At 38.6% G+C, this 24,981-nt stretch overlaps 2 protein-coding genes across 3 annotated transcripts in view; both read right to left on the bottom strand.

Annotated features, from left to right (window-relative positions):
* Positions 1-2,387: 2,387 nt before the first annotated feature.
* On the bottom strand, positions 2,388-10,626 carry cmtr2 (cap methyltransferase 2). 2 transcript variants are annotated; one of them, XM_046033154.1, is made up of 3 exons: positions 10,581-10,626; positions 6,337-7,596; positions 2,388-4,494 (listed from the first exon to the last, which is right to left on the bottom strand). In XM_046033154.1, the coding sequence occupies exons 2-3, from the start codon at positions 7,585-7,587 to the stop codon at positions 3,439-3,441; spliced, it is 2,307 nt and encodes a 768-aa protein (XP_045889110.1). In that variant the 5' UTR covers positions 7,588-7,596; positions 10,581-10,626; the 3' UTR covers positions 2,388-3,438. The 2 variants fall into 2 exon arrangements, with proteins under 2 accessions (XP_045889110.1, XP_045889111.1); XM_046033155.1 differs by lacking the exon at positions 10,581-10,626 and adding an exon at positions 10,165-10,224.
* A 7,202-nt stretch (positions 10,627-17,828) lies between these two features.
* slc38a8b (solute carrier family 38 member 8b) overlaps positions 17,829-24,981 on the bottom strand; it is a 7,606-nt gene continuing 453 nt past the window's right edge. Inside the window, exons 2-10 of the mRNA XM_046033383.1 lie at positions 23,738-23,936; positions 21,687-21,843; positions 21,509-21,613; positions 21,344-21,401; positions 20,072-20,186; positions 19,839-19,986; positions 19,545-19,747; positions 19,249-19,300; positions 17,829-17,931 (exon numbers count right to left, since the gene is read on the bottom strand). Coding sequence (XP_045889339.1) covers positions 17,829-17,931; positions 19,249-19,300; positions 19,545-19,747; positions 19,839-19,986; positions 20,072-20,186; positions 21,344-21,401; positions 21,509-21,613; positions 21,687-21,843; positions 23,738-23,936 — 1,140 coding nt within the window. The remainder of the gene's footprint in view (positions 17,932-19,248; positions 19,301-19,544; positions 19,748-19,838; positions 19,987-20,071; positions 20,187-21,343; positions 21,402-21,508; positions 21,614-21,686; positions 21,844-23,737; positions 23,937-24,981) is intronic.

Here is a 24,981-nt window from a genome sequence, read left to right as displayed (position 1 = left end):
TGGCCAGCAAACTCGCCTGACCTTAACCCTATAGAAAATCTATGGGGTATTGTGAAGAGGAAGATGCGATACGCCAGACCCAACAATGCAGAAGAGCTCAAGGCCACTATCAGAGCAACCTGGGCTCTCATAACACCTGAGCACAGTGCCACAGACTGATCGACTCCATGCCACGCCGCATTGCTGCAGTAATTAAGGCAAAAGGAGCCCCAACTAAGTATTGATTGCTGTACATGCTCATACTTTTCATGTTCATACTTTTCAGTTGGCCAACATTTCTAAAAATCCTTTTTTTTGTATTGGTCTTAAGTAATATTCTAATTTTCAGAGATACTGAATGTGGGATTTTCATTAGTTGTCAGTTTTGATCATCACAATTAAATTAAATAAACATTTGAAATATATCAGTCTGTGTGTAATGAATGAATATAATATCCAAGTTTCACTTTTTGAATGGAATTACTGAAATAAATCAACTTTTTGATGATATTCTAATTATATGACCAGCACCTGTACACACTGTACACCTGTTCAATTGCTTGTTAACACAAATAGCACATCAACCAATCACATAGCATAACCACCCTTTGCCTTAAACACTTCTAGGTACACTTGCACAAAGTCACGGATCTTGTAGGTATATTGTCATTTGTATGATTCAACAGTCATCCCAAAAAGGTGCTAATGATCATCACTTCAATATGTAGGTTGAAACACACACTCAATAACTGATACAGACACAGCTGTGTAGGACTAATATAACTGTGTGATATATATGTCTTCACCAACAAACCCTACTATTCAAATCAGCAAAACTGAAAAGCATCAGTGATACAATCACACAGAGATATACACATTCATCTTTCTACACCTCTGATCCTGTCTGTGTAACTCTGCTGTTTAAATGTAAGTGGTCTTGTTTTGTTTCATTCTGGCAACAAAAAAGAAAGTCTTAAATACTCACTAGTCAGTTTAGGAAATTACTAGTTTAGGTGAATAAATGTGGAGTAAAATATGACAAAATGGAGCTGAGTCTGAAATTACCTAAGATGGCAACTATATGGAAGATAAATCTTTCCTGTGTTGACACCCACAGGCCATAAGTTACATTTATGGCCCACCAGTGGTAAGAATCCAGGAACTACTTGAAAATAGTATAGGATCAATAAAAGTCTTCTCCAGTGCACCTGCATGAGAAGTGCTTCTGCTAAATATCTAAAAATAGCAAAGCTGTCACTCCAGTTTTCATCCATCTCCCCGTGTTGTTTTAGTGTGTAATGAACATTAAAGTCTGACAGGACAGCAAACATGTGGTACTACTATCTGAAGATATTTTCTACTGTGTTAAACAGAAATACGTACTACATGACAAATTACTTAAGCGACTCCAGTGCATTGTTTATTTCAGAGAAAAGCGGAGGTCTTCTGTAGGAACATCAGGCTTGCTCCAAAATCTTCAACCAATAAGCAATGTCCTCATTAGTTGTCATGAGTTAGAAGAAGTAGTGACATTTCATCTCTCTCTGGGAACAGAAAACTTAACACTTCATGTCATTTGTCAGTGCACAATTTTATTATTTTTGTAAGAAAATAAACTCATGTTTGTATTTATATTATAAACCAGAATTAATTTTTTTTAAATTCAGAAATAAAAAACAAACAGCATATTTATATATGTACACATACACTTCTTTTCTCAGCAGCTCCCTAGCTGTACAACTGAAGCAGTATATAACATTTTAGTGCCATCATTTCATTTGCCGATAGAAAAAAAATAATTGTTAAACAGTAAGTTGACTGTAAAACACAGAAGGCACTTCAGGGTAAAACTCCAGGGTCTTTGTGATGTGGATTCTAACACAAACCATCTGTGACTGACAGGAGGGTTGGACTACTGTTTATTCAGCCTCCTAAAATCCTCAGCGAATTTAGTCACAGATGAGTTCTGCTGACCAAGTACTGAAAGTAATTTGCATTTTCATGCACTGCAAGTTTGTATGATCAGGCAGAGTTGTTCTGGCCTGCAGGTTATCAAAATCTTTGTATGTCGCACACTTACATTTTGTTGGAACAAACTATAACAAAGATGTTTTTGGGACTGGTGAAGTGAATGCTTATCTTATTTTAAGATCACAGGTTGTACATTTGCATAACAGCCCAACTCATACATCGGCATGGTAGATATGATTTTAGCTTATCAGAGATATATCAGCATGTAAATGTATTTCAGAAATGTCACCATTACACAGTTTGAGTCGGGGACAAGTTTATTTTACCTATTCTAAATCATCAAGTGTCCCGGAACCCCAAAATGTTCAAAATAAACCTAAATAAAGACATAAAATAAATGGTCATATAAATTATCTTAGGTCCAAGTCTAATAACTGAATGCATATCTATAACAAAATAATGTTAATGTTTTTTTTTTTTTTACTCTCAGCATCTGCCTCAAAATTCCAGTATCGGTCGGCCTCTAATCTGTATCTTAATTTGAATTAGTCGTATTTCCTCTCGCCACATACGATGGGATAAACTTAGAACAAGAATCAAGTATAAATGCATATAAACAAATGGTGGAAGGCCTCAAAAATAGACTATGACACACATCTATCTCATATAGTCCAGGTCAATTGGCCGTTTCTTACTTCTTCTAACATATAAACTGATAGATATATCTGATATGATAAAATGGCAATATTATCAGCCATGCCTCTAATTCTGTTTTACCACTCTCTCTAACGTTTATACGGTGACAGTCAAATTTGCGGTAGCGTGATAATCTAAAAGGTGTACAAGTGTCCTGTAAACCTTTGCCAACATGACACCATCCCTCAAAAGTTACTTTAACTTCAACATCATTACAGTAAGTCCCAAAAGCATCGCTTAGATACTGTATCCAGTACATAATTACACCAACTGAAGGATCCTTAATAAATAAAAAAGCACTGAAAACACAATGTACTATGTATAATACTACCAATAGTTTAATAACAATTTATAATTCTTGCTGCTGGGGAGGGTCGTCATTTGACTCCACTGATTTTACACAACAGTCTGTTCACAGGTGTGAACACCGGTGAAGAAAGGTGTATAAAGACTTGTGTCTCCGGAGGGAGCTGTGTGAAATCCGATAAATGTCCTCATGTGATGCCACTTGAGTCACTGACTCAAGGCCACTTTAGCTGGTACAAAAATAACGCACTGCAATCATTGTGGGTAATGTAGGTCACAGGTTTTTACAAGGAAGTAGAATGTGTGGAATAAATAAGATATCTGTTGCATCAATTTAGATCCTTTCTTTAAAGTTGTCCAAAGAGTCCAACATTGTTACAGGAGTGCAAACCTAAATGGCGTAATCTTTTAAATAACAGCAGACAAAAATTATTCAGTGACTAAAGCAACAGTATGCACCCCAGAGTCACAGCTCACTAAACTGCACTATGACTGCATGAGCGAATGCAGCTTCTGTTGGATGATTTCAGAGTTCATGGTCCACAGGAACTCAGTAAGTCCTCCTGTGAGCAGTTCCTCCATGGGAACAAACTGTAGCACCTGTCTGTCACATCCAGACGCCAGATTTTTACCCAAAACCTCCTCTCCTTTTAACAACTGACCCATGTCGTTATGGACATCCGTGAGAACAGGGAGTATTCGTGCAGCAGCTTCAGGGCAGAAACCAACACACAAAAGCACAGAGTACCCAACTACGCCTGAGGGAGGCGGACACCTGAACGTGACTGAGCGAAAACAAACATGCAGGCAGAACACAACAGCTGCAGTGACACGGGTGAGGGCAGAAAACACAGGTAGCAGCAGGGCATCCCCAGAGTTCAGGGTCTGCAGGGAAAATACAGCACAACCTAAGAGCTGCTGCTGGTACAGTGGCTCCCCGTCGTGCAGCGTGATGCAACCTCTTTGAGGAAATAAAGGCTCTGCAGAAAATGTTAAGACTAAATCCCCAAGTTGGCTTTCACAGGCACCCCACACTGATCGGCTGCCAAACACCAGACACTGCCTCTTTTTGTTCCCAGCACTGTCAGCTATGAAAACAGAAAGACGTGCAACGTCAGACAAGATGGAGGCCGCAGTAACCACATAGCAAGAGTCACAGGTAGGTACGCAAGTCCAGTCCACTGCTGTGTCCATCAGGGCTTCATTCAAATGGTTTAACAATCCTCCTTCACAGAACGGAGAGTTTCTGACTGCAGGCAGTGCAGCCCCCGCAATAACGTACCATGAAGCCACGTGACACTCGGACAGGGGTCCTTCCAGCACGCAGCCTGTCCCAGCAGACTCAGTGCAGTGTCTCTGTATCCAGGTGGCATGGCAACCCCTCTCTATGCGCTCCCTCCAGCTCAGTGTCTGCAATTCCCTCCGTTCATTGAACGAGCCTGTTTGCTTCTTCTGTCCCAGAGGTCGGCCCGCTGAGACACTACAGCAGGCGGGATTCACCGTGTTACGAGAGATCCATCGACTCCGGGGAAGGAAGCTCACCTATGCACAGAGACACTACATCAAGTTAAATTTTAAACTTTTTTTTTTTTTTTTTTTAAACGCTTTTACTGCTTCCAGCTACAAAAAGATAGCAGAGACCAATGCTGGATTTCAAATGAGCACAAAAAACTGCTAAGCATAATATACAATCCCTTCAGAAGGTATCTGATCCAACTTTGTTAATTTTGTAAGCATCCAGCCACTTTACAAAGGCACTCCAAAATGAGTCACAGGTATACAACCATGACAATTATCTGCAACTCGATTACATCCCACCAAGACTGAATGTTTTGTGTATTGGACAAGTTAGCCAATTAGCTAATCAACAAACAAGACTCAGTAGGGCTGGACGATATGGCCAAAAGTGTTATCCCGAAAAGAAATTTCATATCTTTCGATAATTATCACAATAAGTCTCAAATTGTTATTTCTTTTGAGTTTAAAGGCTGATTTTTGCTCCTCAGTTAAAGTTGAAGAAACCTGATGGTTAATTGTGGTTTAAACTGTTCTTTATGGTCAGAATATGACAAACATTTGATTCCAGACAGTGGATCACTTCACAAATCTGAGGGAGAACATTCAAAACAATTATGATAGAATCTTTTTCAACAACGATGCACGAGTAAAATTAAGTATAAGCTTTTTTTCTGTCCTTTTGCCTCAACAAAAGGAACATATTCATAAGAAAATTCAGTCCTAATTCATGTGATTCAAGTGAATCAAAGCAATCATTTATTGAACATTTGTTATTGAAAAAAAAAAAAAATTATATTGCGATATTATTGTCCAGCCCTAACTCAGAGTCTACAGCCAGTGGCTGTGTAAGGATGTACATAGGTAAAGTCAGCATGCCAATATGCACACAATACTACCATGCTGATGCTAAGCAGGTGTAATGTTTACAGTGTTCATCAGTGTAGTGTGTTGGCATACTAACATTTGTTAATTAGCAGAAAACACAAAGTACAAAGCTGGTGGAAAAGGTCATTAGTTTTGCAGGGATTTAGTCTTAAACCGAAAGTTTAAACCTAAAATTCATCCTGAGGGGGACATGAATGTGTGCACCAAATTGGAAATCCATCCAATCGTTATATAGATATTCGTCTAGACCAGTCGCTAGAGGAAAAGCCAGGTGACCAAAGTCAGTAGGATTCATCCTGTGGGGATCACAAATATCTGCACCATGTTGTAAATCCATCAAATCATTGTTGATATATTTAGATCAAAGTGGTGGACCAAATGACATTGCCATCACTTGCATGGCTAAAAATAAACTAACGTCAATTGTGACTGATTAATCGGTGTCATTTAGCAGCAAAACCTCCAAACATCTGCGAGCTGTGGCTTATTTTGTTTTCACATGATTAGAAATGTTCATTTGAAGTGTTTTCCCTGTGTTACCCAGTTTTTATTTGATATTTGCAGGCTCTTGTGTTTGTTGCTGCCACAGAAAAAAAAAAAAAATATGCATGCACCACACTGTCAAGTTTATCAGAGCTCTACATGGGTTTAATACAAACTGTTGTACCAGAAAAGGATGACAACTTTTCGTCTCGTTTTCTTTGGGTCTGGGTTCAGTTGATTAGAAATCTTGTCATCGCTCCCCCATCAAACAATTTCTAAAGTTAATTAAAGCTTAATTTTTAGGTCACCAAAAACTCAGTGCTCAGAAATAACAGGAACACCTACAGTTCCAACAAACTCCATTAGTGATGAAGAATTAGAACAGTGGCCAAATTGACCTTTACATGAAATCATTTTGCCAGCTGATGTTTCAAAAAGGTCAAGAATGAACTTTGACGCTCAGTCATATGGCACATTCATGGTCTACAGACATCCTACCTGGAAGCGCTGCAGGTATTCCTGAGCCGTACAGTCCCTGATGTAGTCAAGCCGCTGCCTCTGCTCGGTGGTCATTCCTTCAGACAGTCGCAGGTTTTCTGTGATTGTCTCCACCTGCAGCGCGTGGAAGTACAAGCACACCTCTTCGTGTTGTTTAAAGAACGACTCTGGGACTAGGGAGTATGGGAAAAGCGCCTCCCGGTCTGCCAGATTTGGTCCGTAGTTACGAATCAGTTTTGAGAGCAGAGGCCTCACAGCTTCCTTGCCATCATAGTTCAGACACACGACATAAACCTCAGAGTTGCCCGACTTGCTGGTGGCAGGTTTGAAGACGTTGACGGAGCGGAAACAGCAGTTGAGCAGGTAGAGAAGGCAGATGGAGGAGTGTTCATACAGCGTGAACATTTTCAGTACAAAGGAGCCACCGGGGCTTAAGAGCAGCAGGGCAGCTGTGACCTCACAGTAATGCAGCGATGCCACCAGCGCCTCCTGCTCGTCTGGGTTCTCCTGGCAGTCAAAACTACCATCTGCCGTCACCAAATCAACTCTACGCATGTTAGACACAAACACCTGCAGCTCCAGCAAATGCTTCTGGATCATGATGTTGCCTGTGTTATCCGAGCCGAAGAACCACCAGGGCAGTGTGTTAGCGATTAACCGATCATCTGCGATCGTTGTGCTCCCACCGTTCGCCTCATGGTACGGGTTGAGAGTGTTGGCAGCCCAGCTCCAGTCACAGTAGCGCGTGGACTCGTTAGTGTTGATGTAGTGGTTCAGAGCGGTTATAAAAGCCCCTGGAGCTTCGCACAGGTGGACCGTGTTCAGCTCTCCATTTTGAAGGGCCTCCTCTGGAAGAAGACTGAAGGTTCCCAGGATCTCAAAGAACTTGCACCAGGCCTGAGTGCAGATCTCCGCGTTGGCAGCAGAACGCACGGCGGCGATCACCTTCCCGGCTCGATTGGTGGAGTTTGTGTGCTGATGCCAGACCTGGACATTCTTGTCGCTGAGCTGGTTCTTTACAGCATTCAGCGACGTCTTCAGGGCCTGCAGCCGGCAGTGTTCCTCTGCAGGGTGTCTGAGAGCAGCATTTGGGTCGGGGATGCACCACTCCCCATTGGACGGTTTCACATAGGTTCTAACTTTACTAAAAAGACCTTGAATCTCAGTCATTGTTTCAGGGTCAAACACCACCATGTTGCTGAAATGCTGCAACTTGCCAACTTTCCTCCTGGTCCCATTGCCCGAGCTCATCCTCCACACCTGTAGAATTACACCAACAATGAACACTTGCAGCAACGTTGTGTTTGTTTACCATAGTATGGCTGACATAAGACCACGGTCTTCAAAAAAAACATATTCAGGCTAGTCTGGGGTGGTACCACCTTTTCCTATGCCATCATGACAAGCTAAAAATACTTTAACAATTCATGTACTTATTGAGCTTTTTCTAATTAGTGACAAAAATAATTTACAGTCAGAATAAAATTAACCCCTGAGCTAATCCTCTGCTCGTTCATATGATTTAGATGACACCAGGCAGAGAACATATTTCTGGGTCATTTCTTTATTAGTCTGCACTGACTATGATGAATGGCAATATATGGTATATAGCTAATGGCAGCACATCCATCAATTATTCCTCATAAATAATATTGTTAAGCATCGCTTGTGTGTATGAAAGTGATCTGCTCCATGCTGTGTTTATCAACGGTTTAGCTGCCGTTAAATATAAACTGGCAAGAAAAACAGCCCGACGTTGCGGTTTTATCCATACAGGAGCTTTAGGAAGGTAATAAAAAGACCTGAGATAATTTTATACATTGATAATTGGGTCTGAAATTATCTACTCAGATGTGCTGCAAGATTATAAAGATTCACTGGTACTGCAGCTGCAATAAATAAATGTAAAAACCATACTAACAAACAATCACTAGCTTAGCATTAGCTACATGCTTGCAAGCTATAGTAAAGTTAGTGAGTAAAGAATATGTACCAAAACAATACATCTAACAGAAAACAAAAACATTTCAATCAATGGTTTTAAGTAATTTGCCAGTTTTCTTTATCTCGTTTGTTGAAAACCACAAATTCAATCTGTTTCTCTTGCTCGGGCATTTGAACAAATTATTTCCTACATGTTAACCTATAAAAGAGTGTGTGTTTGAGCGTGGTTTGTTGAACCACAATGACCAGCCATTCATTGGGCCCTCAAAGTTCACCCATATTAAACTGGTCACCTGACCTTCAGACACCGATATCTCCTTAAAAAAACAAACATAATATGGTTTTCTGATTATTATAAAGCCTACAGACAAGGTTACCTACAATTTCAATACTTTTGGCCCAAAATGAATAAATGAGGCGATTTATTTGTCCCTAAACCTTCATTTGCTATTGGTTGAGTAACAGCAGACTTGTCACTATATAGTGGGTATCTCAATCCAATATATGAATCGTTACACGTTGCATATTTATTAAATATTTCTTCAGTTTCCCCATTTTTTAATCATAAACTGACTGAATATTTAAATTAAACTGCATAACAAGGAAGACAAGTCAGCAAAACTGTGTAGTGCAGAGTCTCTCCAGTGGAGTCATACAGAGCGACAGGCAGCAACTCTCTAAGTTCAAATGAGGTGTTTTTAACAGTCATTTAAACAAAATAGGTAATTAGAAGATAAAACCTTGGGCTACTTTATATATCCTTATTTTTGGATAAGGATATAATAAATCAAAAAGGTCAGATGTTTTTTTTTTTAGAAGGAACTGGCTGCAGACAAGATGAACAACTGGTTGAGAAGGAATGGATCTGCAAATACCACATACAGAGTCCTGCTTTCGAAAGTACATAAGTATTAGTATCAAAATATGCTTAAAGTACCAAAACTAAAAGTACTCATCATGCAGAAGGACCTATTTTAGAATAATGTATATAATATCACTTTAATGCATCAATAATTATTATCAATGTGTAAATATCACTGATGTTGCAGCTGGGTGGAGCTACAAATTCAGAAAACTGATCTACCTCATATCCATGTCTCTCTCTCTCTCTCTCTCTCATTGTGTACATAGTCACTTTCTCTGGCATTAAACTATCCACTAGCCCATGCCAGGTTTGTGTGCACACTCCCAGATAACTTACTCTATAAAAATACATTATAATTTATTTGTTGATTTATATATTGTATTAATAATCTGAATCTGCAAAGTACCTAGTAACTAAAGTTATCAAAATATGAAGTGGAGTAAAAAGTACCATATTGGCTACAAAGTAAAATAGAATTTCTCAAGTAAAGAACAAGTATCTTAAAGTTGTACTGTGGCCTGTACTACGAAGGGAGTTCATCCTACTCAGAGTTAACTCGGGGTTATCAGGCAAACTCAGGTTTGACAAACTCTGACCGCCTACACTGGAGTTAAACGGTACTACAACTCTATTAACTTAACTGGAGTTTGTGCGCGTTCGCATAAAAGGGGCGTGTTCGGCCGAGGCTGCAAGGCTCGCTGTCCGTAGGTAATCCTGATGTGTTCAGAACTTCACTGCAGCCACAGTGGAACAAATCAGGATGAAATCTAAACATATTTTACAAAGTGGGGTGTACTAATAGCCTACTTCTCATCATTAACATGGAGTACAGGTGTTGTGTGTAACGTTTAGTCCACGTGCAGGGTAACCTCGAGCTAACCTCAAACAAAACCTGCTCGCAGCAGTTTAGAGATGCAGCATGGTAACAGACCTCGGGTAACACCTTTCATGTCCACCTTTCGTAGTACGGGTTAATCAGGAAGTCACAGCTGACGTCACGAAGCTACTGCTGAAGTTACCTGAATAAACCAGTTACCCCGCTTCGTAGTAAAGGCCGCTGGAGTAAATGTTCCTCAGACATGGATGCTTGAATATATTTGCACATTGTTACGTAAGGGAAACCTTTTGTTGCTGAAAAAACTGAGACAGAAATAATGATGAACTTTAGTAGACAGACAGTGACTTGATAAATATTGTTTGTGGAAAGCACAACCCGTGTTAGCCGTAAAGTGTCTCCTCCTCTTGGGCTAAACGGGACGCTTCCTACAGAGCAGTGCTCGAGGCCGAGTTGTGTCTCTGACAACCTGCAAAGACTGAGTTTCCTGTGCTGTCTGGAGCCTTTCAGGGTTATGTTTCTGTCCCAGTGTGAAGTCTTAGGTGCTGCCTGTCGAGAAGAGACACACAAACACCCTGAAAACACGGAACACAAACTCACCGGACCGAAGATGCTGTCAGAAAACAGAAGGACGCTTTCACGTGACTTATAACAAGACTGCGCATGCGTTTGAGCGAAAGGTTGGGGTTTCTTTTAAAGGAGCACGTCTCTTTACTCATGAGCATGTTTGAGTTTCATTTGTTAAAATCGCAAACAAATTACATAAGAGTAACAACGGACAGTGATCAATTTACATACACATCTTACATTTATCATTTTACTTTTATATCATCGTTATTATTTGAGATTGTTATTAATTTCCCATTCATTAATCATGTTATATTTAAAACAACATTTGCATTGTCAGAGAAACAGAAACTTTAACCAAAATAATTCCATAACATATCCCGATTTTTTATTAAAAAATATAGCTCTGCATCAAGCTTCTCTTGAAAGTAGAAGATTTTCGACCGGTTGAGAAGGAGTGGATCAGTGAATTTGTTTACCTTTATCTTGCATATAGAAATACATGCTGATTTTTCATGATCATGACTAAATCTTTTAAGGTCCAGGTAACCTGAAGCTGCTTTTAAACACAATTAATTACAGAACAACAAACTTGGCTTGTTGTCTAGTAAAATCTAAACCAGAATCCTAAAAAATCTTGTTGGCTGCTCCCTATTTCATTCACTGTTTTGACTTTATGTAGATTCATTACTATTGAATATCACTCTGTAGATTACATGATAACTGCTCCATGATAACAATCCTAATAATATGGATAAACATATTGATCCACGTTGAAGTATTAAAATTTTTGAGAGTTTGAGTCTCTGGCTGTTGAATAAACTGTATGATCCTCGATTCTACTGGATTTGCTTGTGTCTGTGTCATCATGTTATGTAATTATTACAGCTCTGTAGAGTGTGAGATGATGTGTTTCAATGACATGTTTGAATGGGTTTAAATATTGCACTATACTGCATTCACTTGTCTCCTCTTCACATACTGTGGATCACACATGCTGTTCATGCAAAGGTAATTCAGGCTTTGATAAGAAATATGTGACCACATAAAAACAGGACTCTCACAGGAGGAGACTCATTCATAAATAATGGACCTTTGGGATGTCCAGGTGCAATTAGGATTTCCAAAAGTGGTGAGTTTAAACATTTTATCATCTGATTTACTGCTATAACAGTGATACCTCTTGTAATATTAATGTGTGCACAATCCTGTCACAATGCAGTATTTCAAACTGTGACAGGTGGAGAAAGGCAGGTGTTGATGAGACAGTGAGACGGTGAGACAGTGGACAAGACACGTGCTTTTGGTGTGGGAGACCGGGGTTCAATTCTCCCTAACAAGATACTTAACCCCTAGTTGCTCCAGAAGTGTGCAACCTCTGACAGATACAGCAATTGTGAGTTGCTTTGGATAAAAGCATTGGCTTAATGTAATGGAATAGCTTACTTGGAAATGCTGGTGAAAGTTGTGAAAACATAAATAATTATTCCTTAAAGCATTGTCTTGTGACAACAAAAAAGTAACATGATGTAAATCTTGCTTTGAAAGTGAGCACTTTAAACCCTAAATAGGTATCGTACATTTATAATTCAGTAAAACTTCATCACTTTTCAAAACTAGGGCTTAAGTGCTTCACAGTTACAAAACAGACAATGCATTGATGTAAATATTTAATTAAAAGACAAGCAAGAACTATAAAAGAGTAAAAACAAATTGGATGAGGGTGCATCAATAAACAGGTTTTGATCTTCAGAGAGGACACTGCTCCATAATCTCAGAGCCAGGACAGCTTGGGTCACCATGAGTCACGAGAGGCCTGGTGGCTTCTACATAAACAAATTGATGCGTACCGTAAAACTTCAGTTAGCCTAGTCCCAGTTAGACCCCTGTTCCTTTTACTGGCCTGGTGTGGCTACATCACAAATAAACACAGTTCTTAATTAGAAGCCTGGTCTGGTTTTCATAAAACCTCTTAAACCCCACCAGGTCGCCTGCTTGAACTACTTCTAAGGTGCTTAGATCACACATACTGATATAACTGTTTAAACTTTTGTCAGCATGCTATTGTTATATCGTCTACATTCTCCATAATTCAATCATTTAGTTCATTTCATTTGAATGGCCTAAAAAATCTGTTTGTTCTCAAAATTAGCTAATAAGTGATCCTTACAAGCACATGCAAGTAGATTTGTAACATCGTGCTACTTGAACAAATTCTAAGCAACAGTACTGGTCAGTTGTTGCTGGAGTGTCTGTAAATGTGTCTGTTACAGGTCTGTATCAACTAGGGGTCATTTGAATTGGTGGGGAGTTAAACAAGGGAGAAAGAAAACACTTTCTGAAAAATACTGAGAACCTGAAGATATGACTAACCCTTTCAATCATAACGTAATAAAAATAATAATCGCTCACAGAATTGACAGAATGAGAGCTGACTTTAAGATTATTTTGGTAAAATGGTTTGTAACAGTGAATTGGTTGAAACATAGAATGAAGGATTTTTATTTTGAAGGTGTGTAGAGTCATGAAAAATAAAAATAAAAACAGGCCCTTTAAGGAGAAAGGCAAGCTTTGCGTTTACAGTATTCAAATTCAAAGGCAACAGCAAACTGTATATATCACAATTGATATTAAAGAGATTTAAAGGTCATGTGCGACATTGAAAAAAATTAAATGTGCACTACAAATGGGAAGAGAGACATTCATACTCTATGTGGTATATTATTCCTAAAGGGCAGCCACTCTCAAATTCCCTCCAGCATTCAGCTCACTCAGGTCTCAAATAACAAACCAACTGTGTGACTCTGCCATCCTATAAAGTGTCCTGTAGGCTGAAACAATAGCTGTCAGTGTCAAGACAAACTATAACACAGACGTGCCCTTCAGACTGAGTTTAGATAACTAGACATTTATTGCAAACCAAAATTGCATTTTGTACATACAGACAGGGATGGGCAGTATTTATGACATATGTATTTTAAAAAACGTAGCTTATTTCAAATACAAAATGGGATTTTGTATTTTGTATTTGATAGGGTTGATGAAAATGGCTTCATAGTTTGTACGTATACCTTTGTATTTTGTAGTTTAAAAATACTGTAAAATACTTTGTGTGAATTAATGGCATCATAAAAATCGGCCTCTGATGGTGCCTACTCAGTAATTTGGCCAGACTTGTTGAGATCAGAACAGAAAATTGATCCAGACCTGAAAAAGAAGCTCAGGAAAAGTGTAGTTGTGCAGCTTTCCATCGATTTTTGGCAGAAATTGCCACATCTCTTAACAGTTCCTGTTAAGTTGTGGTGTTCATTGCAGTAGGCTAAATTGTTTACCAACTAGCTTGCAACTTTTAGCCTACTTTAAGTTTTCACTGGTTGTGAACGAAAAAAAAAGTGTTTCAGAGTTGTTGTACATCATACTTTATAATGCCAAGAGATGGTTTAACTTGTTAAATGGACACATGTGTGCCTTATTGTCATTTAAAACATTTTGCTGCCACACCATTAAACAGCAGGTTGTCGACCCTTTCATCACTCGTGTTTGTTGTAGCTCACAACTTCTCATCAAGTCTAAGGGTGGAGTGGTGTTTCTTTTGTGAGAATTGTTCCCAAAAATTATGCTATTGAACAAGATTGTGTGGGTACTATAATTTTTTTAAATGCTAGTCAGAACGAGATTGGAGGCAGAGATAGGAGCATGAAGAGGCAGTAGCCAATGAGAGAGACATGGGAAAGGCAGACAAAAAAGAATAGAGGTAAGGGAATCACGCTGGTGCTACGCTGAACTCCTAAAACATTCACAATCATTTGTAGCACAGTTATTGAAAAACATAACTGATCTCTCACAGCTACCTACGAGTCTTACATGCAGTTATATTACATCAATTGTATCGATTCCTCAAAAGCTTCTCAAAATGAGATACTATCCTAATCTAAGGATACAATTATGAGTCATTAGCAAACTGTTAAACTTCAGCTAAAAGCAGCATGCTGACTGCTCAAAATCAGCATGCTAGCATTGTCAGTTTTATGTGCTGTCTACTTAGCTACACTACAAATTATGTTGAATCCTCACTTGTTAGCAGAATCACATTTAGTCTACCTTTACTTCAATCAGTCAATCAATCAATCAAGTTTTATATAAAGTGCAAAATCACCAAAAGACATGGTCCCAATACACAAAATGCACTGAAATAAAATAAAATACAATACAATACTTCACCTGATACAATCAAATTGAAGCCCATTTCCACATGACAGTGAAATTAAATGTATTACGTAGACTTACTGCTGTTCTCTATTCTTCGTTGTTATTCATAATCTCATGTATGAATGCAATGATAGTTTGTTTCTTTGTCTATCCGCACATACACTATATCTAACAAGTAAATGAAATTAGTCACGTTTCTGTGGCGTTGTAGATCTGACAGCCCTCCTCTTATGTTTGGTTTCAACTTTAATAAATACAGTCTCACTGTTTGTGTGACTTTCCCACTTTGGTTTGAGAAATTATGTTTTCAAAAGTAATACTAAAGAAATCTGTCAGAGGGTGTGAAATGTAAAAGATCCTCACAAGTTACGTTTCACTAAAATATGCCAAACTTCAGCTGAACTAAACTTGTTAATTAATAAATGCATTGTTTAAAGTAGATATAAGCTATGAAAATAAGTTTTTGTCAGCATGCAAATTAAAGTCTTCTTTTGTCATGTTACAACATTTAAAGACTGTTGTATCCAGGAAAAACATTAGTGCTCTTTTAGTATCACAGATAGGATTTAAAGTTAGCCTGATCTGGTGCTCTCACACAGTGATACAGAGGCCTCTCCTTCACCCAAGCTCATTGCTACTGCAGCGATTATCCCGTAGAGTTCAGCCCAGAGATCTCCTGTCATCATTTTAATAAAGGCCTGGGCAGCAAAGTGATGGACGCATGTTATCTCCATCATGATGATCTCAGCATGGTGGTCATAACCTTGATGCATAGAAAACAAGGTCATACATGCACACAACCATGTCATACAGACAGTACACTGTTAGACCCGCAAAGCAATAACAGTGCTATAGCAACACCCCTCTTCCTATTTGGTATGGAAAAAGACATGAAGCCATTAATCTGCAAATTAAATACCAGCAAAATAGCTTTTTTCACCCATTCTGAACACAAAAGGTATGCAGATTTCAATCATTGTGACAGTGGCAGTGATGGAAACCACACGCACACACACACACACACAGCAAAAGAAATAACACGCAACCATTTGTTTGAATTCAAGGAATTTTCTGATGCTCTTATCAGGGACAATTAACTGAAAGGGATGTTGCCACAAATTGCCATTTTATTAATTAGGAATGCAAGAAGCCTACATTACAAGCAATCTTTCAATAACAAAGTAGCTACAGGGGACAGCATAATAACAAGGACTGGAAATTATTTTTCAGAGGCTGAGGAAAATTAAAAGATAATAATAATAATGCAGAGAATAATGGATGATTTTTAGCCACACTAGTGGAATGGCCCCAGGGATGGTAATCTTGGTCGGTGGGCTGGTCCACCACTTTGGTCCAGACTGAAATATCTCAAATAAAAATATCTAAACAATTATTAAATGAACTGCTGTGAAATTTTGTACAGACATTCATGGTCCCTAGAAGATGAATCCTACTGACTTTGGAGATCACTTAACTTTGCCCATAGCGCCATCATCAGGTCAAGTTTGTTTTCTTCTATTCTTGGCTGTGTGATCAAGTACTTGTAAAACTAATGGCATTGTTCACATCAGCCTCATTTTTGTGTTTAGTTAGCAAATGCGAGCAGGATAATGAGTAAATTCTATTATATTTGCTAAACGTAAGCTGACATCAGCATGGCTGCAGATTCTTATTTTTGTTTGTGTGAAACAAAACAATGGCTGTTGTGAAATCATAACTGAGATAAGAAGGACATTCTTTCATTTTTGGAGGCAGAAACGTCTGAAATAGGTTAAACAGACAGACAACAGATGCACTAAGCTCTTGGTAGCTGTATACTTGTATGTCCCGGGACAGCAGAGTTGTCTTTCTAAATATGTGAGCCAGTTTACTTACAGTAACTGCAGGATTCAAGGAGTTTGTTTCACATTTTTTCCCCCTGCATTTAAAGGATTTAGTCATTTTACCAGCAGGTTGAAATATAATCCCATCAGCTGAAAGCAAGATGAGTATAATATTTTGAGGTTTTCTCTTAAGGACACTCACGCCGCACAAGATGAAAATAAACCCATTATATAACCGATGCGTCAATTAGAAGTCACTGTTTCTAGATGGTCTATTTTTGAATGAAGTTCTTATTCGTTGTGTGTGTGGTCAGACAGATTTGTCTGTGAAGTTAGCATGGCTGATAGGCTGCCTTTAAACCCTCTAGGCACATATCCCGCACCCATTTTCTGCATTTACTGTAAATCATTACTCACAAGTCCACTAGCACACTTGTGTGAGCATGTGCACTCTCACAGGCTGTGTGCCATAACTCATTAAGCTTGAAGTCAATACACAATAAATAGTGACATTCAGCATACCTCAGTCCATCACTCATATGATTCAGGCCACGTGGAGGTCAGTGGGGAGAGAGAATGGGAAAATGCAGAGGAAGGATAAAAATCATGTACTTAAAAGAGGGAAATCTTAATATTATTCATGCACATTATCATGTGGTAGAAGTAGACATGTATTTCAAGGATATTACCTTGAATACTGTCTTGCTTACTTGATTTAAACGAGCACTCTCTTGTCAAAAGAATCCCTGAGACCATAATAACAATGATAAGAACAAATTGTTTCTCTTATCTATGTTGCCAATATGCAGTTCCACAAACATATATGAATGAGTGACTGCAGATAAATATATAATGCCTCTGTGGCGCAATACTGCCCCCTGGTAGTATTTGCAAGCACAAACGTAGACTCAAAGACAAAACACTTTTCAACTCATTTGTTTTATATATTGTATTTATGTTATTTTCATAACAAATAAAATAATAAAACAGATATATTCAAACATAAATATTTTTTTTGCACAATCTTTTCTTTGACATTGCAAATAATATTCTATTTTAATGCATCACACAAACAAAAATATGTAATTATATTTTATATCCAGGTCGTGGATGACCTTTTATACAAATCTTATATACAACTAAAAACCACCTTTAGAAATGCAACTTTCAGTTGTGCAGAAGAGCTGATCATCACAAAATGCTCACAGTGAAGCAGCAGCTGCAGAGGGTTGTGATGATGGTGTGAAATTCAGAATTTTTGGGAAATCTCCATGACAGCGATTGTCGTGCTCTGTCCGAAGATGAAGGCTCCAACTACAATAGTTATGACTCCCCAAACTGTTAAAATCACCCTGTAGAGAAGAGCATCAGTGCATCAAGAGAAAGATCAGTACAGCTTTTAAGCTATTAGGCAACAGTATGAAAGCTCTACAGTAATTAATAATCATTAATCATAAGTTCCTTTATTTAAACATCTACATGCTATAATAAATCAAATCTGCTCTGCCCATAGAGACCTTGCTTTTTTTCTTTAAAAACAAGCCATTTCACGTGTACAAAATAAGACGCGTTCTTTCCTTCTTAGGAGGCGATACAATCTGAACTTAATAATGACTTTCCAAGGTACTTAACTAGCATAAAATATACACACGTGGAAGTGAACTCACTATCATGTTTGTATGACCAGCAGCAGGTTTTTATATACTACTTTTATGTACTACTCCCTTCAGAGAACAGCACAAACAGGTTCTAACCAGAATAGAAAGAGAAGTGGGAGGCCCAGGTGCACCACTAAGCAAGAGGACAAGTACATTAGAGTCTCCAGTTTGAGTAATAGACGCCTCACAGGTCCTCAACTGGCAGCTTCATCAAATGCCATATCTGAGACTGGCCAATAAAAGGAAAAGATGAAGATGGGCAAAAGAACACAGACATTGGACAGAAGAAGACTGGAAAAAAAGTGTTATGGACGGACAAATCTAAGTCTGAGGTGTTTGGATCACACAGAAGAACATTTGTGAGATGCAGAACAACGCAGAAATCTGTAATGGAGTGGCCGGATCACCAGATCTCGACCCTTTTTGAGCTGTTGTGGGAGCAGCTTGACTGTAAGAAGTGCCCATCAAGCCAATCCAAATTGAGGAAGGTGCTACAGGAAGCGTGGGGTGAAATTTCTTCAGATTACCTCAACAAATTGATGAATGCCAAAGGTCTGCAAGGCTGTAATTGCTGCAAATGGAGGATTCTTTGACGAAAGCAAAGTTTGAAGGACAAAATTATTATTTCAAATAAAAATTAGTATTTCTAACCTCATCAATGTCTTGACTATATTTTCTATTCATTTTGAGTTTTCATGGAAAACATGAAATTGTCTGGGTGACCCCAAACTTTTGAACTGTAGTGTATGTATGAATTATAAGTTTTCCCGGAAACAAATGTTACATTTTTGTTTGTTAAGATGACCTACTGTGAAGCGACTAAAAGACTCTCCAGGTTATAGCAATTGGAAATAAAAATGTTCTGTATTTTTTTTATAATTTGCTCTAATTATTCCTTCCTGGGAGATTTCTTGAAAATTATTAGGAAATACTAAAGAAATGATGGACCCGTAAAATTCTAAGAAATCCTAACTCCGTGCACATATGAGTCTTCTGTAAGATCACACTCACCTGACTCTTTGTGTCACAGATTCAGTTTGCATTATGAACACTAAGCAAAGACCTGCAACACAAACACACGCCACATTGACAGTGTTACCTTACTGAGTGCATGGATCTCAATCAAACTTAAATTGTATCGCAGCTTCCGTACCAGTCAGTCCAATTCATAGTGATTTACATGTGATTGGCAAGCTAATAAGATATAAACCATATATATTATAAATACAAACCATGTATAAGTATAAAGCCATGTCCATCCATTACACATTATTATTTACATATTAAAGTTATGGTTGTTTACATACCAGGAAAAATAAAGATGAAGAAGGCACTGATTCCTCCAATGACACTAATGACCTCACCCATGTCAGGGACAAACATGGCGATAAGAAGAGTGATGGATATCCAGATCACAGTGAGAACGACTCTGCAGCGACTCTCAAACGAATGAGTGACGATTCCACAGCGACGTCTTTGAATACGCAGCATCAGGTTCAGGATGACAGATCTGTTTTCCATGCACAAAGAGAGAAACCATGTAAGGTGATGAAACATAAACTCGCACAACGCAAAAAAAAGTCAACTCTGGTGCCGCCTACCTCCCCAGAAGAAGAATAATAGGATAGATGGTGATAATTGATATTAGGAAAAGTAGTCTGGAAATGATCATGACTACATCATTTCCTGGATATGACATCAAAATATCTGAGGCAACTGCTCGTCCAAACGTCAGGAATCCATACACACCTGGAGATGGAGAGAGCGGGTGTGATCAGCAGCTTTCAGGTGAGCACATAACGCACTTGGGGCGACGCTTTAGAGGTGAACTCACCAGTCAGAGTGTAGACAAGTAAACAGAAAAACATGGAGAGCACAGAGATGACCACCCAGTGGGAGAGCTTCTGGTTCGCCATGCTGCTGTAGATCGCTATACAGGCTTCATGGCACTGCAAACACACACACACAGACACGCACGATTACCGAGATTAATAACTGAGGGAGTTAATGTTTTAGTTTTTCCTTCTGTTTCCTACTTAGTTATACAGAGTCATGGCTACTTTTTTGCAGTTTGAGAGAATGTTAAACACCGATTAACTTAACATACCTCAATACATATATATGTGATCCATTTATTGACATCTGCAACTACTGTTCCCAAAATATTAATACTTATTAATCTGCTATGACTGTACATGCTAAAATGAACTGTTTGTTTATGTAAACAGGATTTGGTCAAACCTTTATATGGTCTTGTTTAGTTAATAGTGAAATTAGCATCTTTACAAATACAGAAATTACAACACAAAGTTAAGTTAGGCAAGCCTGCCATCTTTGCAGAAGGTTAAACAGGCATTTAGCAATTAAATTAACCTTCTCTAAGGGTGTAAGCAGTTGCATAAAAAGGGTATCCCTTTGCCTAAGTTGTAAAAAGTGTACAATTCCCCAGAAATCTAAATATTGCACTTGTGTACAAGTATTTACTAATGGTGTCTTCAAGTGAGGTTTACTGTGTTCACAGTCCATTTCAACAACCAAACTAATATTAACAACTTGTATTTTCTTATGGCTCAGTGTTAAAAGTTGGGACATGAAGTACACATACATTTTTGTGGGGACGGCGGTCTGTTTTATTTGACATTATTTTATCCCAAATATTTATTTCTGGCAGGAATTGAGCGGTTATATGGTACACATCTTTACAATCAGGCCACCAAGGCATCCCTTATTATTTTTTAATTAGTTTTTTTCTATAATTTTCCTGTTCCTAGCATGAAAATCAAAAGCAGAAAAAAATAAAATAAAAATATGCACATTTTGAAATGTGAAGAAAGTTCCAGTTATATTATGGCAGGAATATTGTGATATGAGCAAAGACCTCTGACACCATGGGCATTCAGATGAAAGCTCTTCATACAGTGGAATTAAGATGATTTCCGTATGATCCACACGTTTGTATAGTCGTTAGTGTTGCTTGGATTGTGACCCTTTTTCTTATTTGGACATTATTAACTCCATATTTAACCACTTGAATGCAGTTCCACATGCCGTCAGCATTTCATACTGACAACTTTTAAAGTTAATACCAGCCTGAAGTTGATCCTACCTGGAATCCAAAGCAGATGGTCGGTACGACACTGAACATTGAAGCCCAAGAACTGATGCTATAAAACACACAGACATTTACTGATGCAAGCATTACAGCAGCTGTACACAATGAGAGGCAAGATATAAATACACACATGCATCCATTAAAAACAGTGTTACTGACCCTTGGCTGTGCTCTGGAGATATGATAACAGCGTGGCTCTCCATCAGGTAATATTTGACGATAACTGCCACACACAGATATGTAGCGGCCAGTGTCCCCAACACACTGATACGAGGAGAAAACAGTTAAATCACATAAAAGCTGGATGTCAATCTGACTACAGATGAGTGTTGCATACCTTGTGTATTTCTGAATGCCGATTTCTTTTGGGATGGACAGGGGTAGGATGATGATGAGGCACATGATGAAGAGGGCAAAACGCTGGTCAGTGTACCAGTGATAAGGCATCTCTCCCTCAGTGGACCCAGTCACCCTATCATATAACGAAATACACACTGGAGAAGAAAAGGTCAAAATCAGCTTTATTTATCTGCTGCAACGTGAAGGCATCAACATACAGGACAAGACTCCCCAAATCATGTAGAGCCATCTAGATTTACAAAAGATTCATTTAGATGTTGTGTCTTGCTAAACAACGTGGTTTATGATTTTTAATGGCTGCATCATACATGCTTCGATGTTTGTGGATGAACATAAAGAATAATCAAAAAAACGAACATATACGATGCTCTGTGCAGAATTTCTGATCAAATGGGGGGTGGGGGGTGTAAATCCGATCAAATGCACTGTTTAATATTGGAACAGAGCAAAAACATTAAAGGGATTTGAAGGGTTTCAGATGGACAAAACGACAAATGAAAAAAATTAGATAAAAGCATTACTGCAGCAAGTCACATGTTTATCCTGATACTAGCTAGAATGAAAATTAAAGTGCAGATGACTTGTCATCTGAAAGAGATTATTTTTTTTGATATGGGAAATGGCTCCTAAATTGATCACAAACTGAGTGAGTACCTTGATGATATGACAACATTGCAGAAACCTATGCTGAGTGCAAACAGAGAAGTGCTTTACGATGATTAAAAGCTGGTTTTGAATGTCACAATAAGGATGGCGACAGGAGCCTGGTACACTATCATGTCATTGGTTAGCTCAGTTGGTAGAGCTCAGGACTCATACTCTCAGGGGTGGTGATGGTGCAGTGGATAAGACACATGGCTTTAGTGAGATAGACCTGGGTTTGAATCCACTGTGAGACACCAATGTGTCCCTGAACAAGACACTTAACCCCTAGTTGCTCCAGAGGTGTGTGTAATATAACATGTGTCTAACATATTATTATGTCATAAATAATTTATATGTCATTGTTCTGCTAACATGCAAGTTCATCATTTAGATTATTCACTCAATAGCGATTTTTGCTTTAGTGAAAATTATTATTTTACGACAGTTGATCATGCCATAAAGGCTGTTTGCTGCCCATTGCATAAACTTTTAGGGAAAATAGTTCTGCGAAGCTTGAATCGAAAGTCTGCAATGAACTGGTTAGAGATGTAATGTTTGGACAAAATGCACCTGTCTTAACAATGTAAACAACAAACTTTTAAACAAACCTTTTCTGCAGGGTTCACCGATTTAAATGTAACGACGTTTTAACCACTTAAAGTCAAATTTAATACCTGTTTCACATTCATACCATCCAAAGTGTAAAAATATGATGGAAATCCAGAATGAATAATATGGCACCAGAAATATTTATTGTTATATCACATCCAACACAATAAACTCCTAATGATATAATTAATCAAATGAATGCGACCTGGCACAGCATAAAATGGATGGATAAATTACCCAATTAAAAATAATTAACACTTGCACATTATGAGTTAGTGAGCTTCCACCTGTAGATAACAGAAGTGACAGTGTTTAGGATGGTGCTGATTGAAACTTCACAATCCAATGCTGAAACAAACCGGGCAGGCAAGAGAAACTGATTAAGACTTTTGTAAATTTAATTTAATTTACAGTTGCTGTGGAACTATATGATGGAATATGATAAAACGGAGATAAAATACAAAACAGTTCTGCTTCATACTGATAAATAACTTTATTCTGCTTTTATCCACTATGTTTTGAGAGAGAAATGCAACACAGTGGAATCTGAACCAGCATCTTAACCCCTGGTCACATAGCTGTTACTAACACTGTTGTTGATAATAGTCAATTACAGCTATGTGATTATCTGTCAAATAATATGCGTTAGTCACACAAGAAGAGTTTGATTTTTACACTGATACTAATACTTTCTTCACGAAAGAGAGAGAAATGCCAAGGGATCCGCTGTCAGGGAGCACCTACATCATGACAATAACATTGTTAAGTGCTTACATTTCTCCAGCTGGTCCTGCACCACCACCAGGAAGGCGACACATATCATGAAGAGGTTGAAGCAGAAACAGACTTCACAGAGTTGACCCACAGCTCGTCCGCACACCTCGCTCACCACGTCCTGATAGGTCATCTTTCTGCTGACTGATGAGGCATAGCCAAGGATGATCAAACCACTGATGAGGAAAACCAGCGAAACCTGCAGGGACGCCAAGTGAGGAACTTAACTTAATTTCCACACTGTGGACGGATGGTTAGACAATGGGCCCCCAGGTACAGGCACCCCCATCCGCTCACTCCCCATGACCAGAAACGTATAACTTGCAGTCAACCATGACTCTATTAATCTGATACTGGTTGAAAACCGCACCTAATGTCAGGACTTGGTTCACACTGGAGATGAAAAGGGCAACAACTAACCATTTTTTCCATAATCTAATCTGAGGATTATTTTCTAGATTAATCATTTAAGACATTTGTCCTAATTTGTCAGATAGTTTCTAAGAAATCACAATTTTCCAAAGCTCAAATTGCCATGTTCAAATCACTTGTTTTGTCCAACCAGCAGTCCAAAACCCAAAGACATTAAGTTTGATTACAAAGAAGTCCAAGCAGACAGGCACATATTAACATCTGTACAGCTGGAACCAGGAAAGGCTTGAACATGGCAGAACAATCAACTAAATGATTAATCAACTAGCTGTTTCTGCTTCGTTCTAAAGCTTCCTGCCAAAGCAGATCAACAAAGGAAACCTGTGTTGCAACTTATATTTTCTTCTATGTAGACTGACAACATGTATGAATTGTGTAGCTGTATTATAGGGAGACTAAACAAAAAATAAATTAGACTTGGAACTAAAGATTGGGATCAAGAGCAAAAAAAATGGGACTAAGATGTTGTGGTACACAAAGTTGTGGTACACAAATGGGACTAAGATACTGTGGTACACAAAGCAAGCCATCATTTCTTAGGAGCCCACTGACCTCTTGGGCCCCTGGGCCTATTCTTTGAAAGCCTGGAAATCCATCCATGAGACACAGACACACACACATTTTTTTCGGTGGCAGTCTGAAGATGCAGTGCAATAAAAGTTCAGGTCCTCACCTAAACTGGAAGCTTCATTAGAGCTCACCTGTGAAAGAGATGTGCCTCTTTCACACCAGGGAGTGATAGAGGGGTGGTGAGTCTATACATATTCAGTCTACAGGCTAAAAGCCAAAGCTGACCCCCTACCCCCCACCCC

Source organism: Micropterus dolomieu, linkage group LG20 (genome assembly GCF_021292245.1).
Source record: "Micropterus dolomieu isolate WLL.071019.BEF.003 ecotype Adirondacks linkage group LG20, ASM2129224v1, whole genome shotgun sequence".
In the NCBI taxonomy this organism is placed as follows: domain Eukaryota; kingdom Metazoa; phylum Chordata; class Actinopteri; order Centrarchiformes; family Centrarchidae; genus Micropterus; species Micropterus dolomieu.
This window is presented reverse-complemented; position numbering and strand designations above follow the sequence as displayed.